The sequence below is a fragment of the Pseudorca crassidens genome, chromosome 9, assembly GCF_039906515.1.
Source record: "Pseudorca crassidens isolate mPseCra1 chromosome 9, mPseCra1.hap1, whole genome shotgun sequence".
NCBI classification, from domain to species: domain Eukaryota; kingdom Metazoa; phylum Chordata; class Mammalia; order Artiodactyla; family Delphinidae; genus Pseudorca; species Pseudorca crassidens.
In genome coordinates this window covers 65,530,878-65,549,633 of record NC_090304.1, presented here as the reverse complement: position 1 = coordinate 65,549,633, position 18,756 = coordinate 65,530,878, and the positions used below count along the sequence as shown (strand labels likewise).

The following is an 18,756-nucleotide window of genomic DNA, read 5'->3' as shown; positions in this document are numbered from 1 at the left end:
CCTTTTAATGTACTGTTGGATTCTGTTTGCTAGTATTTTGTTGAGGATTTTTGCATGTATGTTCATCAGTGATATTGGCCTGTATTTTCTTTCTTTGTGACATCCTTGTCTGGATTTGGTATCAGGGTGATGGTGGCCTTGTAGAATAAGTTTGGGAGTGTTCCTCCCTCTGCTATATTTTGGAAGAGTTTGAGAAGGATAGGTGTTAGCTCTTCTCTAAATGTTTGATAGAATTCACCTATGAAGCCATGTGGTCCTGAGCTTTTGTTTGATGGAAGATTTTTAATCACAGTTTCAATTTCAGTGCTTGTGATTCGTCTGTTCATATTTTCTATTTCTTCCTTTCAGTCTTGGCAGATTGTGCTTTTCTAAGAATTTGTCCATTTCTTCTAGGTTGTCCATTTTATTGGCATAGAGTTGTTTTAGTAATCTCTCATGATATTTTGTATTTCTGCAGTGTCAGTTGTTACTTCTCCTTTTTCATTTCTAATTCTATTGATTTGAGTCTTCTCCCTTTTTTTTCTTGATGAGTCTCACTAATGGTTTATCAATTTCGTTTATCTTCTCAAAGAACCAGCTTTTAGTTTTATTGATCTTTGCTATTGTTTCCTTCATTTCCTTTTCATTTATTTCTGATCTGATCTTTAAGATTTCTTACCTTCTGCTAACTCTGGGGTTTTTTTGTTCTTCTTTCTCTAATTGCTTTAGGTGCAAGGTTAGGTTGTTTATTCGAGATGTTTCCTATTTCTTAAGGTAGGACTGTATTGCTATAAACTTCCCTCTTAGAACTGCTTTTGCTGCATCCCATAGGTTTTGGGTCGTCGTGTCTCCATTGTCATTTGTTTCTAGGTATTTTTTGATTACCTCTTTGATTTCTTCAGTGATCACTTCGTTATTAAGTAGTGTATTGTTTAGCCTCCATGTGTTTGTTTAGCCTCCATGTGTTTGTGTTTTTACAGATCTTTTCCTGTAATTGATATGTAGTCTCATAGCATTGTGGTTGGAAAAGATACGTGATACAATTTCAATTTTCTTAAATTTACCAAGGCTTGATTTGTGACCCAAGATATGATCTCTCCTGGAAAATGTTCCATGAGCACTTGAGAAAAATGTGTATTCTCTTGTTTTTCAATGGTATGTCCTATAAATATCAATTAAGTCCATCTTCTTTAATGTATCATTTAAAGCTTGTGTTTCCTTATTGATTTTCATTTTGGATGATCTCTCCATTGGTGAAAGTGGAGTGTTTAAGTCCCCTACTATGAATGTGTTACTGGTGATTTCCCCTTTTATGGCTGTTAGTATTTGCCTTATGTATTGAGGTGCTCCTATGCTGGGTGCATAAATATTTACAATTGTTATATCTTCTTCTTGGATCTATCCCTTGATCATTATGTAGTGTACTTCTTTGTCTCTTCTAATAGTCTTTATTTTAAAGTCTATCTTGTCTGATATGAGAATTGCTACTCCAGCTTTCTTTTGGTTTCCATTTGCATGGAATATCTTTTCCATCCCCTTACTTTCAGTCTGTATGTGTCTCTAGGTCTGAAGTGTGTCTCTTGTAGACAGCATGTATATGGGTCTTGTTTTTGTATCCATTCAGCCAGTCTGTGTCTTTTGGTGGGAGCATTTAATCCATTTACATTTAAGGTAGTTATCGATATGTATGTTCCTCTTCCCATTTTCTTAATTGTTTTGGGTTTGTTATTGTAGGTCTTTTCCTTCTCTTGTGTTTCTTGCCTAGAGAAGTTCCTTTAGCATTTGTTGTAAAGCTGGTTTGGTGGTGCTGAACTCTCTCAGCTTTTGCTTGTCTGTAAAGGTTTTCATTTCTCCATCAAATCTGAATGAGATCCATGCTGGGTAGAGCAATCTTGATTGTACGTTTTTCTCCTTCATCACTTTAAATATGTCCTGCCAGTCCCTTCTGGCTTGCAGAGTTTCTGCTGAAAGATCAGCTGTTAACCTTATGGGGATTCCCTCGTGTGTTATTTGTTGTTTTTCCCTTGCTGCTTTTAATATGTTTTCTTTGTATTTAATTTTTCACAGTTTGGTTATTATGTGTCTTGGCATATTTCTCCTTGGATTTATCCTGTATGGGACTCTCTGTGCTTCCTGGACTTGATTAACTATTTCCTTTCCCATATTAGGGAAATTTTCAACTATAATCTCTTCAAATATTTTCTCAGTCCCTTTCTTTTTCTCTTCTTCTTCTGGAACCCCTATAATTCGAATGTTGGTGCGTTTGATGTTGTCCCAGAGGTCTCTGAGACTGTCCTCAGTTCTTTTCATTCTTTATTCTGCTCTGCAGTAGTTATTTCCACTATTTTATCTTCCAGGTCACTTATCTGTTCTTCTGCCTCAGTTATTCTGCTATTGATCCCTTCTAGAGTATTTTTAATTTCATTATTGTGTTGTTCATTGTTGCTTGTTTCCTCTTTAGTTCTTCTAGGTCCCTGTTAAATGTTTCTTGCATTTTGTCTATTCTATTTCCCAGATTTTGGATCATCTTTACTATCATTATTCTGAATTCTTTTTCAGGTGGACTGCCTATTTCCTCTTCATTTGTTAGGTCTGGTGGGTTTTTATCTTGCTCCTTCATGTGCTGTGTGTTTTTCTGTCTTCTCATTTTGCTTATCTTACTGTGTTTAGGGTCTCCTTTTTGCAGGCTGCAGGTTCGTAGTTCCCGTTGCTTTTGATGTCTGTCCCCAGTGGCTAAAGTTGGTTCAGTGGGTTATGTAGGCTTTGTGGTGGAGGGGACTAGTGCCTGTGTTCTGATGGATGAGGCTGGATCTTGTCTTTCTGGTGGGCAGGTCCACGTCTGGTGGTATGTTTTGGGGTGTCTGTGGCCTTATTATGATTTTAGGCAGCCTTTCTGCTAAAGGGTGGGGTTGTGTTCCTGTCTTGCTAGTTGTTTGGCATAGGGTGTCCAGCACTGTAGCTTGCTGGTTGTTGAGTGAAGCTGGGTGCTGGCGTTGAGATGGAGATCTCTGGGAGATTTTCGCCATTTGATATTACGTGGAGCTGGGAGGTCTCTTGTGGACCAGTGTCCTGAAGTTGGCTCTCCCACCTCAGAGGTGCAGCACTGACTCCTGGCTGGAGCACCAAAAGCCTTTCATCCACACAGCTCAGAATAAAAGGGAGAAAAAGTAGAAAGACAGAAAAAAAGAAAGAGAGTAAAATAAAATAAAGTAAGATAAAATAAAGTTATTAAAATAAAAAATAAGAAAAAAATTTTTTTAAAAAGTCAAAACAAAAAAATGGACAGATAGAACCCTAGGACAAATGGTGAAAGCAAAGCTATACAGACAATATCTCACACAGAAGCATACCCATACACACTCACTCACAAAAAGAGTAAAAGGGGAAAAAATAATAAATCTTGGTCTCAAATTCCACCTCCTCAATTTGGGATGATTCGTTGTGTATTCAGGTATTCCACAGATGCAGGGCACATCAAGTTGATTGTGGAGCTTTAATCTGCTGCTTCTGAGGCTGCTGGGAGGGATTTCCCTTTCTCTTCTTTGTTCACACAGCTCCCGGGGCTCAGCTTTGGATTTGGCCCCGCCTCTGTGTGTAGGTCGCTGGAGGGCATCTGTTTTTCACTCAGACAGGACGGGGTTAAAGGAGCCGCTGACTCGGGGTCTCTGGCTCACTCAGGCCGGGGGGTGGGGGCAGGGGCATGATGCGGGGCGAGCCTGCGGCGGCAGAGGCCGTCGGGACGTTGCCGTGCGTTCTCCCGGGGTAGTTGTCGCTGGATCCCGGGACCCTGGCAGTGGCCGGCTGCACAGGCTCCCCGGAAGAGGGGTGTGGATAGTGACCTGTGCTCGCACACAGGCTTCTTGGTGGTGGCAGCAGCAGCCTTAGCGTCTCATGCCCGTCTCTGGGGTCCGCGCTGTTAGCCGCGGCTCGCACCCGTCTCTGGAGCTCCTTTAAGCAGCGCTCTTAATCCCCTCTCCTTTTGGGAGGTCTGAGGTCTTCTGCCAGCGTTCAGTAGGTGTTCTGTAGGAGTTGTTCCACGTGTAGATGTATTTCTGGTGTATCTGTGGGGAGGAAGGTGATCTTCGCGTCTTACTCTTCCGCCATCTTCCCAGGACCTGAAATCATTTTTGAAGCAACAAGATATGAAGAATTATTTTTAAAAGAGTGAAATCAGTACTCCAATGTAGGTCCTCTCAATTGCAAAGCGTTTAGCAGTTCAGCTCAATTTTTATAAACTGGTTCAGTCAGTCTTCCTTCGTTTTACCTAAAAAGAATGGTGTCAGGGCTTCCCTGGTGGCGCAGTGGTTGGGAGTCCGCCTGCCGATGCAGGGGACACGGGTTCATGCCCCGGTCCGGGAAGATCCCACATGCCGTGGAGCAGCTGGGCCTGTGAGCCATGGCCGCTGAGCCTGCGCGTCCGGAGCCTGTGCTCCGCAACGGGAGAGGCCACAGCAGTGAGAGGCCCGCGTACCGCAAAAAAAAAAAAAAAAAAAAGAATGGTGTCAAATCATAGCTGGACAACAAGATAAGAACAGGCAGTTTGACTTGTTAAGTAAATTCTGTTGTGAATATGTTTTCCTTTTCACTCCCTACAGAAATCACCCACATCTGAAATTATTTTTAGGTTGAAACCTGAACTTGTTACACTTCTGAGGACCTCATTGATTGGTTCATCCATCCATCCATTCATTTATTCATTTGTTCGTTCATTTACCCAGTATATTCCAGGTGCCTACTTCCTGCAGGCACTGCCCTAGACACTAGGCCACAGCAATAAGGCCCCTAGTAGCCCCCTGTGCTGTGAAGATACAGACAAACGAGCTGTTACATATTGACCAGTGATAGATTCCCGAATAGAGTGGTTCTTGACGCAGTCTGGGGGAGTTAGAGGCAACTTCTTATGAGAGGTGATCACTGAAGAATGACTTAAAGGGCGAAGGTGAAGAGAAGCAGACACAAGAAGGGAGCATGTATTCATCTGAGGATGTATATGTAATGTCTAGGTGCTTCATCTGTGTGTAACATTTAATTCCAACACGTACCCAGTGAAGTGTAGTTGTCATTAACCTCATTTTACAGATTAAGCAGGGAAGTCTCAGGATTTGGTCTTGCCCTTGGTCCTGCGGTAAGTGGCAACCAAGTTTCAAAGCTTGACTCCAAAGCTTATTCTCTTTCCGTCACTTCCTGGGACAGCAATGTTCTAGTCTCAGTTCTTGGATTTGGCACATAGAGGTGTCAGAATGAAAACATTTAATCACAGTAAAAATGAATTGTAAAGCGTACTTTCTTCTCGTAGTTAGCATTCCATAAATATGACTTTGGATTAAGTCCAGCCATTACTGTGGCTAAGTAGCTTATCCTATATGTGTTTCAGTTTTCTAATCTGTAAAACAGGTTAATAGTATGCCCACCTCCCATGGTGTACTAAGGTTAATGAGATTATTTATATATGAAGTGTACATGCATAGGACCTGAGTGAAGGTTCCATGGTAAGTGTACAATAAATGTCAGCAGTTATTACTATTAACATTTTGTGTCTAGTGGGCCATTTATCTTCTCAAACTGATGAATGAGAAAGCATTTTGACTGAAGGCTTTTGTCTTTATTAATAGGGTTTATTAAATCAGGCTAAATGATAGTTTTTACACTTATGTTTATTCTTTACTCTCTTTTTGAGATGAGACTTCAGTCTTCATTCCTTCAGCAAACATTTATAGAGAGGAGTATGACACAGTAGGATAAGACCAGGGGCTCTGGGCTTGAGTCTTACTTTGTCATTTAAGAGCTTTGGAACTTTCTGGCGTCATAGTAGCGGCTGAGCATGGGCTGGAGAATCAGGTGCCAAAAGTTTGACTTGCTGGCTGTGTAGCCCTGGGAAAAAATTTTAACCTCTCTATACCTCAGTTTCTTCACCTGAGTTTTCATGAGGATTGACTTAGTTAATACAGTTAAAGCACTTAAAAGGTACCTGGCCTATAAAAAGTTATCAACAGGTATCAGCTAATTTTGGTAACGTTGTTTAGAGTTCTCTTACTACACTAGGCTCTGTACTGGGAACCGGGAACACAAACATAATGACAACAGGCAGTTATGAGTCAATGGTAAGTGCCAGGTGGGTAGAAAGTGCCAGGGAGCATTTCAGATACATTTCAGATACATTTCAGAGTGCTGAGAGATGGCTACTCAGAAGAGATAATGTTTCTAGAAGCAAAGTGTTGTGCAAGCAGCAAGAACTAAGAGGTAGCCTATGTGATGCTAGGCAAGTCACTTTCCTTCTCTGTTGCCTTAATTTCCTGATGCATCAAATATAGCAGGTTAGGGCTTCCCTGGTGGCACAGTGGTTGGGAGTCCGCCTGCCGATGCAGGGGACACGGGTTCGTGCCCCGGTCCGGGAAGATCCCACATGCCGCGGAGCGGCTGGGCCCATGAGCCATGGCTGCTGAACCTGCGCGTCCGGAGCCTGTGCTCCGCAACGGGAGAGGCCACAACAGTGAGAGGCCCACATACCGCAAAAAAAAAAAAAAAAATAGCAGGTTGAATTAGTGATGTCTAATTTCCCTCCCTCTTTAATATTGGGTGGTTCTCTCTAAGTCTGGAGATGCTCTACGGCTGAAGTGGGGTTCCAGATGCTGCTAGAGTGGTGAGAAGGAGATAAGGGAAGAGAGTTTTAATGTAGGTGGCCCTGGGACTGTAGAGAAGAGGGGGAAAAGGGGGTGTGAGATGGACTTTGACATCTAGTGTGTAAAGGACAGGGACTGAGCTAGGGCGATGGTGGGGATGGGGGAGGCATTGTCAGAGGGACACAGTCTTTGGAGTTGATTTTGTGAACTCTCCTCTTCCTTCCCATATCTCCATGCTGACAATGGGACTCTATCCTGCGTCAAAATCAGAGACAACATGGCACCATCTGTCCTTCCCAGTGCCCATTAGATAGACTGAAGTCTGGTAGCTTTCAGATAATAGGACATGATTAGGACCTGGTTTGTCTGAATCACACTCTCCACGTCTGTCTTCCTTTCATGAAGAAGTGTGACAAAGTGAAAAACCACGGGCTCTGGATTTAGGTAGACCTTCGCTTGGGCACTTACCAACTGTTGGCCAGAGACTTTAAGACATCAGCAAGGAGAAGAAGAAGAGAAAATATAGAACCTTTGAGGATTGGATTGGGAGCCCGATTTCGCCCCTTACTCTCGCTGAGACCTTGAGTCTGTCATTAGCTTCTCTGAACCTCACTTTCCTGTTCTGTCAAATAAGGGCAGTACCTCCCACCTTGGCTTTATTTTGAAGAGTAAATGAAGTGCCAGCTTCTGAGAACGATGTCTGAGATATAGGACTCAGTGTGGAGGAGGCCCAGCAGAAGCTCATGATTGCCAATGGGAGGAAGCAGTTACCCAAAGGAAAGGAGGAGTGATATGGGAGATAAGGGAGGAAAAGAGTGCCGTACAGACAAAACTAAAGGTGTCCACTGTGCTTGCCCCACATTAGACTTGAACTACGGTAAATGAGAGCTAGCAAAAGGCTTGGCACTTACGTGCTCCATAAACGAGTGCTGAATCTTCTTAGAGAAAGTATTTTCAGAACACCTGTTCTGTGTGAGACTTCTTACACTGGTGTTATTATCTAGTGGGCCACCTTCTCTAATTAAAATTTCACAGGGCTGAGGAATTTAGTGCCCTAACCTCAGAGCTTCTGGTACACTTGGTGTTATGTTGGAGGTTGCTGTATTTGGAAAGATTACGGGAGGGTGAATTCTCTGCCAGCTTCTAACTAGGCAGATGTGAAGGTTTTCTGCAGGGATGTTTTTGCTGTCTGGCACCGGGGGTCAGAGATTAAATAATTTGCCACCAGACAGATGTTCTAAAGAGCTAATTAAAAAACTGACACGTACACAAGACCTCAGATAGTTTTATATGCCTTCTTCTCTGGGAAGATCCGAGTCACCACAGCTTAAAATCACTGTATTAAATGTTATTTCCGGAGAGTTCACAATTGAAATAAAAAGGAGCATCTTTCAAGGCCTTCTTAATTATATGAGTGTGTCTCAAATCTGGATGCACATTCTAAAAAATTTTTATTGGAGTATAGTTGATTTAAAATGTTGTGTTAGTTTCTGCTGTACAGCACGGTGAATCAGTTATACATATACCTATACTCACTCTTTTTTAGACATTTTCCATATAGGTCATAGTCTTGAGTAGAGTTCCCTGTGCTATACAGTAGGTCCTTAATAGTTATCTATGTTATATATAGTAGTGTGTATATGTCAATCCCAATCTCCTAATTTATCCCTCCCCACCCCTTTCCCCCCTGGTAACCGTAAGATTGTTTTCTACATCTGTGACTCTATTCCTGTTTTGTAAATAAGTTCATTTGTACCATTTTTTTAGATTCCACATATAGGTGATATCATATGATATTTGTCTTTCTCTGTCTGACTTGCTTCACTCAGTATGACAATCTCTAGGTCCATTCATGTTGCTGTAAATGGCATTATTTCGTTCTTTTTATTGGATGCACAGTTTAAAGAAGTGGAAGATCTTTAAAAAAATGCTTATGCTGGGCCTCATCCCAGACCAATGTCTGGGAAGAGGGTCCTGGTAATAGATTTTTTTGAACTCTCCAAGTGACTTGAATATGCAGCCAGGACTGAGAACTACTGATTTAGAAATGAAACTATTTTAATATCTGTTTTTTTTTAAAAAATTATTTATTTGTTTTATTTTTGCTGTGTTGGGTCTTCGTTTCTGTGCGAGGGCTTTCTCTAGTTGTGGCAAGCGGGGGCCACTCTTCATCGCGGTGCGCGGGCCTCTCATTATCGTGGCCTCTCCTATTGCGGAGCACAGGCTCCAGACACGCAGGCTCAGTCATTGTGGCTCACGGGCCTAGTTGCTCCGCGGCATGTGGGATCCTCCCAGACCAGGGCTCGAACCCATGTCCCCTGCATTAGCAGGCAGATTCTCAACCACTGCGCCACCAGGGAAGCCCCTTAATATCTGTTTTAATCCTTGGAGGTATGGCCATGTAATGGGAGCAGAGTAGAAAGTGCAGTTAGGGCGCTCTTGGTTGGAATGACAGATTGACTGAGATCTTGTTCCGCTCTGGTTAAGTTACTCAACCTTGTTCAAGGTTAAAGTTTCCTTACCTTTAAAATATGGCTATTAGTTCTTAAATAGATTTTCGTGAGGATTGGATGAGAACAATGTCTCATAAGTAAAGCACCTGCTATATGCCCAGCTGGGAGTAGACACAATAATACTCCGGTAGTTACTACCATTTGTTTTTACTAAAAGGCTTTGTTAGGTATTTTAAGCTTATTTCTCAGGCATGCTTATTGATATAAATTAAAAGATTCTGAGCAGAGACATAAACATGAGCACACATCAACCTAAAGTAGTCAGCACAATAGACCATCTTGTCATATTGCAAATATGTGAATAAATCACAGTCAGATTCAGTCTAAGTGTGCGTGTCTTGAAAGCCAGAGGATGTATAATTTACCTTTACAGCAAAAGATGCTCCTGGAGGTGTTATTACAGCTCTCTAGAATAAACATCAATAAAAATTCCCAGGTAGTATTTTGCACTTGTACCAGCAGCTCTGCTTCTTAACAGTCACCTAGAAAATGTGGGCTTGTCTGCTTGGCTGCCACGTAACACAATCAATTATATTGGAATCTAATTGCCCAAAAGGTCCAAACCTATGGTTTTTTCAGGCAGGGTTTGATTATTCATGCTCACTTTGCACAGAAGGGGAGAGGGAAGTTAGTTCTGTATTGCTATTCCTTCTCCTAGACGAAGTCTTGGCTGTGATTTCAGCAGTGGTGTACAGAAAGACAGAAGGACCAGCAATGCAAAGTAGCCTTGCCTGAGGCCCTGACTGCAACTTCTTACCCTTTTTTTTTTTTTTTTTTTTGCGGTACGCGGGCCTCTCACTGTTGTGGCCTCTCCCGTTGCGGAGCACAGGCTCCGGACGCGCAGGCTCCGGATGCGCAGGCTCAGCGGCCATGGCTCACGGGCCCAGCTGCTCCGCGGCATGTGGGATCTTCCCGGACCGGGGCACGAACCCGTGTCCCCTGCATCGGCAGGCGGACTCTCAACCACTGCGCCACCAGGGAAGCCCTTTCTTACCCTTTTAATGCTGGAAACACACACCCTGCCCATACTGTGTTCCTTTATTTATTAGGGGGAAATATTTAGGGGGACTTGAGATAAGGGGCTCCAAGCATGTGCCCTAAACACTATACATCTTGCCTTTTTGTAGTGAGTATATAGTAAAGATCACGGCAAATATTAGTGTTTACTGTTCTCCGTGGACTCACACCTGGCCCTACCACTTACCAGTGTGTGTCTTGGGACCGGCCACTTATGCCTACTCAAATCTCAGTTTCTTCAGCTGCAAAGTGAAGGAATAGAATACACACATTATCATGTTCTCCTGATAATTAAGTGAGGAGAATATGTAGATAACATTTATTGAATGTAGACCCTATCCCCTTCACTGTTCTAAGTGTCTCACATGTTCTAAGTATTAACATGTATTAACTTTAAATTGCCTGTAAAGTAGATCTCTTGATTCCCTTTTTACAGAGGAGGAAACTAAGGTGTGGAGTGGAGTGGTTGAAACAGTTTTCCCAAGGTCACACAAGCAGAAAGTGGGAGCTGAGATTAGAGTTTGGCTTCAGACCTGTCCTCTAGACACTATACATTGTACCCTTTTGTAGAAAGCATGTGATCAATATAAGTACTTGCTCCTCTTCCTGGCTTCCTCTCGAAGGTTCCAATCTGAAATAGGCATGCCATGGCAACCAGCACCACGGTACACATGATAGGTATTTCCTAAGTGCTCGCTGAAAGATTAAGTAATTAAAAAGAGTGCTAAGGGTCCATATAGTTTTGTCTAGCATCGGATTGTGTTTATTGACACTTCAGTTGCAAAAAAACCTCAGTGACTCTATCTGGCCAACTTAGCATTCAAGGCTCTACAGTAACCCGGCTCCAGATGCCCTTTCCAACCATATACCTCTGCTGTTTACCTTGCTAGTATAAGCTCAGTCAAGCACAGAGCTTATTTTAACCTCTTTATCTTTGTATGCCTCATACTTAGTGGGACTGTAAATAATATTAATTGAATGACTGTGACTCAGTCATCATGGACTGCTACCCTGCTCCTATATAAAATCTAAAAGCAGGTACAGCCGCTCCTTGGTTCTGATGGCTTCCTTGGTCCAGAACACCATCCTGCATCATCTCCTGCCTTAGTCCTAACACCAGCCAGCCTTTACTCAGTGGGTTAAAGGTCACAATTTCACCAGCATCATCTTATCTTTTACTACAATGATCCTGCTAGGCTGCCACTAATTGGGCTTAGGTTTTAGTTGTCCTTCTCATAATGATGATGGATTTTCATTCATTTGTCCACACTTCACCCTCTTCGTTAGTAGATTTTGCCAATTTGTACATTAATGAAAGAAAACCCTATTTAACTATGATGTTAATATTTAAGTGGAGGTATTATATATACTACTGTCAAATCTAACTTGTATGTGAAGGAAGGCCCTTTTTGATGCTTAAAACTTGCTTTATGAAAGAGAAGGGGACTAAGATTTATTTTGCATCCACTGGGCCTAACCCTGTAGTAAGAACTTTTATTTGTTATTGCACTTGATTTTCAAAAGTCTTGAAAAGGAATATAGCTTGGTAAGAGCCAGGCTTTGATGTCAGAAACACCTGGGTGTGAGTTTTGGCCCTCAAACCCATCTGCTGCATGCTTTTGTGGGGGAGGTCTCTTAATCTCTCTAAACTTAAGTTTTCTTACCTGTAAACAGATATGATGATATCCTGTGTTTGGTATTTGGGGCTCGTTTCCCAACACACAAGCAACAGGCAAAAGAGAATCAAAGTATATGTTTATTAAACGCTAAGAAAGCACCTTCAGACCACCCAAATTTAGAGTTTCTTTAGTGAGATGTGCTGGCCCTAGAGGCCAAGGCCTGGGAGGCTAAGTGAGGCTACACTTCCCCACTTTCCTTGAATAAGAGGCAGTGGAAGACCATGGGCCAGACTTCTAACTGATCATGTAAACAAGTGGTTGGACCTGAGAGCAAAGCATTGACCTGGGTCTGTCCCAAAGATCCAGACTCTGCCTACGTCAGATTACTTCCTGGGAGCAGGTAGTTTCAATGTGATCCCTGGGCCTGATACTAGGAAGAAGAGTGACAGAAGGCATGGTGAGCATGGGCGATGGGAAGAGGGCAGAAGTATGGCTACTCTCTATGGACTGGTTTCCATGGCGTAAGGCAGATACTTCAGCTGAAGGGAGAAAGGTCACTCTCACCTCTACCCCAACAATAACAACGGAATAAATAAGAACAAAAAACTAATCCTTGTCTTATAGGGCTTTAAATGGGTTTAAATAGGATTATGTATATGAAGTGCCCAGCACTGTGAAAGCACCAATAACCCCTGCATCCCATAAAGAAAAGCAATTTTTTATTAGATAAGTATTCTCATCGAGAACGTCATACAGATGAGGAAAGGGAAGCTCAGAGACGTGAATTCTGGTCTGGTATAAAAACGAGTAACAGCAACATCACAAACAAACAAAAAAGCAACCAGAGCTTCACCTTGTTTTAGATTTAGAAACCCTAAGAGGAATTTTTATTAAGGCTCTGTAAATGGGAGAGGTTTGTTATTTCTGGAACTTGAAAAGTTACCTTAAGCTTTCATAGCAAGTGAGCTCAGGGTTGGGCTTGAATGATCGGAAATGTGCTAATGAATATTTACACCTAATTGCATTAGCCATAGATACCTTTGGAAAACATCACTACCTCTTACATTTTCCATGTAATATGATTTCATGCAATACATCTTCCATGTAATATGATTTCACGCAATGATCTCAAAATATATCAGCAACGCTGACATACATACAAAAAGTAGGTATAAGTAGTTATACTTCAGATTGGGCAACAAGGCCTTGGGGCAAAACAATTTGACAAAAATGTCGTTCTCTCTTTCCATTGAATATAAGGAGACACATCAGAGAAGTTCTACAAATTGTGATAAAGACAGTCAATCTGACTTTACAAGAGATCAAGGTTTTTTGTTTAGTATATTAGTAGTAAATATTCTGTATTTCTCAGTTTTCTGACTAACAGAGAAAAGGCAACTTAATCTATAGTTACTGAATAAACGATATATATATATTTGACCCAGTAATCTCATTCTTTTCCTATAACTCTATTGAGATGTAATTCATATGCCGTACAATTCACCCCTTTAAGGTGTACAATCCAATGGTTTTTAGTATATCCAGAGTTGTGCAGGCATCACCACAACCAATTTTAGAACATTTTCATGACCCCAAAAGGAAACGCCACCCACCCTGCATCCACTAGCAATCACTCCAATTCCCTACAACCCCTCTCCCCACCCGGCCCTAGCCAACCACCAACAATCTGTTTTCTGTCTCCTTCGATTTGCCTATTTTGGACATTTCATGTAAATGAATCGTACAATATGTGGTCCTTCGTGACTGGCTTCTTTCACTTAGCATGATGTTTTCAAGGTTCATCCATGTTCTGCGATTGCATAATATTCCACGTTGTGTGTATTCCATTCCTGTTCATGAGCGTCCTCAGCTTTTCCAGTTTTTCTGTTTTCTTTCTTTATTGGTTATGAATATTTCTACAATAAACATTCTTGTACATCTTTCCCGAGGCACAAATGCTTTTATTGCCATGGAATGGATTCCCAAGAATGAAACAATATAGTTTAGATTCAAAGGTTTGCTCCATATTTTCTCCAAGTTGAAGCTTAGTTCATTCTTGAAACTAGATTCATATTTCTGATTTCATATTTTTCTTTGAAGAGTTATGTCCACCTGGATTGTCTAAGTAATGTCACAGTAATAAACAACCCCAAATCTCAGTGGCTTAAAGTCATAATTCTCATTCATCCTACATGAATCATCATAGGATACTTGGTTCTTTTTGAACCTCATTCATAGACTTAGACCAAGAGAATTTCCATCTCTGTGCTTTCCATGTTTGCAGAAGCAGGGAGAAAAGAACATGGTGAATTGAGCATTGTCTCTTATTGCTTCTACACGAAAGTGAAAATGAGACACATCATTTATCCTCCCATTTCATTGTCCCATGAGAGTCACGTGTCCATGCCTAACTTCAAAGAGGTCAGAGCAGGGCACTCCTACCATTTGACTGGAAGGCAGAAAGCCAGAAGTACTTGTGAAACCACTAATGACTGCTGCAAGAGGTGTCTTATTATTCCTGTTTCATATCAAGTTCACAAAAGTAGTATGTGGCAGAGTGCAATTATGAACCTAATTTACATTGAAGACTTACCGTGTCTTCTACAATATTATTCTATAATGTAAGAGTATGTCAAAATAAGAAAATTGCCCTCTAACTTAAATTCAGTCTACTAAGTGAGCCCACCAAACACTATTCCTCCTAAGTGACAAAACAAATACATACTTCACTTTTGTGAAGGACTAAAGAGTAAAGTTCTTAGAGGTAATAAATGAGAGTGAAGGGAATAGAAAGAGGATGCATGGATAGGGTGTAGGAAGAGATATTTAAATACTGCCCTTTTGTCTCATATAAATCTCTGCCATAGCATCGTTGTAGAATATTGAATAATAAGAGCTGTTTTCTCCCCTTAGGAAAATATCAACATTGATGAAGCTTCCAGATGCCTGGTGAAACATATACTTGCGAACGAGTGTGACCTGATGGAATCCATTCAGCCTGACATCGTGAAGCCCCATCTCACATCTCCCAGGGTTGTCAGCTGCTCCAGCTGTGCTAAATCCTAGTAGGCTCCTATGCTGGCGTATGATGGAAGTGATCCAATCATCTCATGAATTGTGTCTCAGTTCCTACCGTTTTGGGCAAATATCAGGATAGGGATACATCTGGGGCAAAGCCAAAGATCTGTGCCTGTATCTTTCCTCTAAGAGAAATAGCAAATGTTCTTTTTATGTTTTTCTCAGCATCAGCACAGTGTTTACAAGCTTTTAAAATATTTAGTCTGTTACAAAATTCTGTCTTGTAGCTGACCATAATTGTGCAGGGCCAGAGTCGGCCCGGTGATTTGCTTCTTTGAGTCAGCCAAGGCCTCAGGTCTGAAAGAGAAGGGGGAGAGGAACAGGCTAGCTGTCAAGTTAAGCATCGGTTTTCACTTTGCCCCTGGTGTCTTTGTTCAGATTTCAGTACATCCTCTGCTGGTCTGACAGGCCTACTAAGTAGAAACAGTATTTTCTCCAGAGATGACCTCAATTCTCAACAGACCTAAAGTTGTCTCTGATTTAGCTCTTCAGAGCCATGTACACAGGCTTCCTGTGCTTTTGTTGCTTTTACTGTCCCTTGCCATGCCCTGAATGTTGGTTTAACTGAAAACTTTATGAAAAGACTGCCCCTGGTATGTGCCTTTCTTTTAGCTTTCTCTTTTAGTCCCACTCAAGCTGTGGGACTCTTCTGTGCGTGTCATACATATTATATATATTTTCACAAGTGAAAATAAAACATTAAAAGATGCTGTTTCCTTATTTCTGCAAGTGCTTTAAGTTTCTTAGTATTCTAAACTTTTTTGTTGACTGTGTGTCCATAGTTCTCAAGACCCATTTCTAAAATTTAATTTCCAAAAAGATGCAAAATATGCACTTAAAGGAGTGGTACTATTAAAACGGAGATGAATTCAAAGCATCTATGTCTGCAGTTCACATTGGCATTTAGGTCAGGAAAGCAAGCAGTACATATACACATTTTTGGTTAAGCAGAGGAATATATCCTCATATATTCTGGTCAGGAAAGGTGCCAAGCTAATCAACATACAGAGAAACAACTAAACTATGCATGGTGATATCTTGCTTTACACAATGGCTGTGGTGCAGGTATGCTGCACGTAGCTACTACTGTTTAAAGGCACTATTTTTCATTAATATTCATAATGCACTCACAGGAGCTTTGGAACAGATGTTTTGGGGTATCCTCTCCTTATTATCTTGGCAGTCATTGTTTCCATAAGTACCAACCACACAGCTTCCTATTATTTGTCTTTGTGACCCTTTCCCTAAGGGCATTCTCTGGCCTCTGGAGCTCTTGACGCATGAGGCAGGCAGGCCAGTGAGTTAATGTCTCCAGAGCAGCCCAAAACCAATGATAGCAGGGACTGGGGGGTGAATACCTTAGGTTCTTTGTCTCTTGGGAAGACCAGTTCTGAGGCATGCTCTATGCAGCCTCTTAGACAACCCCAGTGGTACTAATGGTCCTTGGTTCCCACAGGGGAAACCTTCCCACCTGCTGCAACCTTTACTGGCTTCATTTCCTTCTTTCCTCACTTCCCCACTCCTCTACTGGTGCTTCCTAGGTCACTTTCCAAATAAACTACTTTCACTCAAATCCTGTTTCAGGGTCTTCTATGGGAACCCAAACCTCGCCTAAGTTAGTTGGGACAGAGGTGGTTTAGGAAGCAGATCCTCAATACCAGCGTTTGAACTGAATGATTCACTACCAGGTGGTAGCAGGGACCCCCTTGCTGGTGGATAATGTAGGGGAGCTAATCCCTGGCAGGCTATAGCACCATAATTACTAAGACTCTCATGAGGTGGATTGGGATGGAATACAGACAGATGTAAAATCCTATTGCTCTTGTATTTGAAAGACATGAGATTGCAGAGCTAACTTCCATAAAACTCCATAGGGAAAAGAATTACAGACTTGGGTCAGCCAACACTCAACTCAAGATCTGGTGTAAAAATTTAAAGACCTCCAAGCAACAATCAAAATGACCTTCGCTTCCTTCAGCTACAGGATAGACCATGCTGAAAATCAGGCCTAAGATTTAATTTTAGGAAAAGTGGAATTATAAAGGAGGCCGAATTCACAGAGCTAGCAAGTCTTCTCCACTATAATCAGGATCTTTATAGGGAAAGAGTCAGACACTGAAACACTGGAGGAGATATTTGGGTAGATGCTCTTAAGAGTCTTGAACCCAGGGAATCTTCTGAAACTCTGCTCCAGAAAAAGAGGCCCTTACCCTTTCCAGTTGGAGAACAGTCAATTACCATGTTAAAGCCTCAGCTCAGTAGGATGTTTTATATAGTGATGTTTCCCTTCTCAAGCTCTGCTCCCATCTCCCCTCATTGCTTCTAGACCAATAATTAGGATCAAGTCTCAGTATGACCTGAGTGGAAAAGTATGATCTATGTTGTAGCATGAAATGGATGATTAATCAAGTGAACTACAGAACCTGGCTAATAAATGCTAGTAGTATCTGGAAAACATTCGGAGGAATTGGTCTTGAGATGCTAGATCAGGGAGGACAGAATGTAAGACCAGATCATTATTTCTGTGAGAGCACTCTTTCATGAGTTAATTTTTAACATTCTGGCAAGTATACTTGGAGCTGATCCCAATGTGCTACTGGAATAGCTCCTTGAAGCTTGGAAAGGATGTTAGCCTAAAATAAATGATGTGAAGTTGCCAGAACTACCTTGGCAAAGCACTGGAGAAGAGTAACAAGGTCTCAGAGAGGTGGGCATGTTATAATGTATTTATTCTGTAACGTCAGAGAAACGACAGGTTGATTTCGTTTCCCAGGAGAGTCCAGAAGACACTCCCTTCACTAAAGCAATAAGGAATGTCCCCAGAGAGGTATGGCAGCTTCAGTGAGAAGCTCAGTGGTGACTGTTCTCTGTAGACCAGGTCTGAGATTGTAAATATGTTGTTGTGTTTTGCTGGGAATGACACCCTACATGGTTAAGGTTCAAGACGTGGTTGTACTATTAAATGATGTTAGTATATGTAGTGCTGAGTCCTGAATAGCTGTCATCGAAAGGTGGAAGTAGGAATGAAGCCTCCCACTAGCTCTTTAAATAATCTACTTAAGCAAATGGGCTTCCTGTCCTACTGTAGAGCCCAGGGAACTATATTCAATATCCTATGATAAACCATAATGGAAAAGAATACGAAAAAGAATGTGTATGTATTATATATGTATAATGGAATCACTTTGCTATACAGCAGAAATCAACACAACATTATAAATCAACTATACTTCAATAAAATAAATTTAAAAGAAAAAGAAAGTGGCCTTCCCCTTTTTACAACTTCCAGTTCTGCAGAGTTAGAAGTCTTGATATGTCTACCAGGGCACACAGTAAATCTGCAGCTTCAGCTGCTGCCTGATTCTTCTTGGCTCTTATGCCCACAGGCCAGCAGTCAGAGAAGGCAGTTACTATACAGACAGGGGTAATTCATCCTGATTATGAGGAGGACATAGGGTTGCTGCTAAATAATGGAGCAGGGAGGAATATGTCTGGAAATCATGCAACTCGCTGGCCTGTCTGTTGATGCGTCCCTGGTGAGAAACAAAAGGGCAATGGCAGCAACAATATCTTAATGAGGACAAGTAACCAGGGACTCATTCTCTCAGGGATAAAAGGCTGAGGTATTGCACCACACGATGAACCTAGACAAGAAGCCGTTTGGTTGAGGGCATGGAGGTAATAAAGGAGGGAAACGACAAATATCGATTATGGTTTCAAGATTAACTACAACAGTTGAGACTATAGGCCTCCTCTTGTGGAATTGTGACAAGTGACCTCCTAAAATAATCAGTGAAAGGACAGAATGAACTTAACCTGCAGCATGAGTGAATCTGGGTAGTGCAAAGTATGGGCTATGATAGGCCATAGCAAAGGAAGTGTCCGTACGCCCTCAGCGTATGGCCTCCATTGCAATCCCCTGAAATCCCC

The 18,756-nt window shown here is 41.7% G+C and overlaps 1 protein-coding gene across 1 annotated transcript in view; it reads left to right on the top strand.

Annotated features, from left to right (window-relative positions):
• The window catches only part of RAB38 (RAB38, member RAS oncogene family), a 70,485-nt gene extending 54,939 nt beyond the window's left edge, over positions 1–15,546 (top strand). The window contains exon 3 of the mRNA XM_067750650.1: positions 14,662–15,546. Coding sequence (XP_067606751.1) covers positions 14,662–14,814 — 153 coding nt within the window. The 3' untranslated portion in view covers positions 14,815–15,546. The remainder of the gene's footprint in view (positions 1–14,661) is intronic.
• Positions 15,547–18,756: the final 3,210 nt, after the last annotated feature.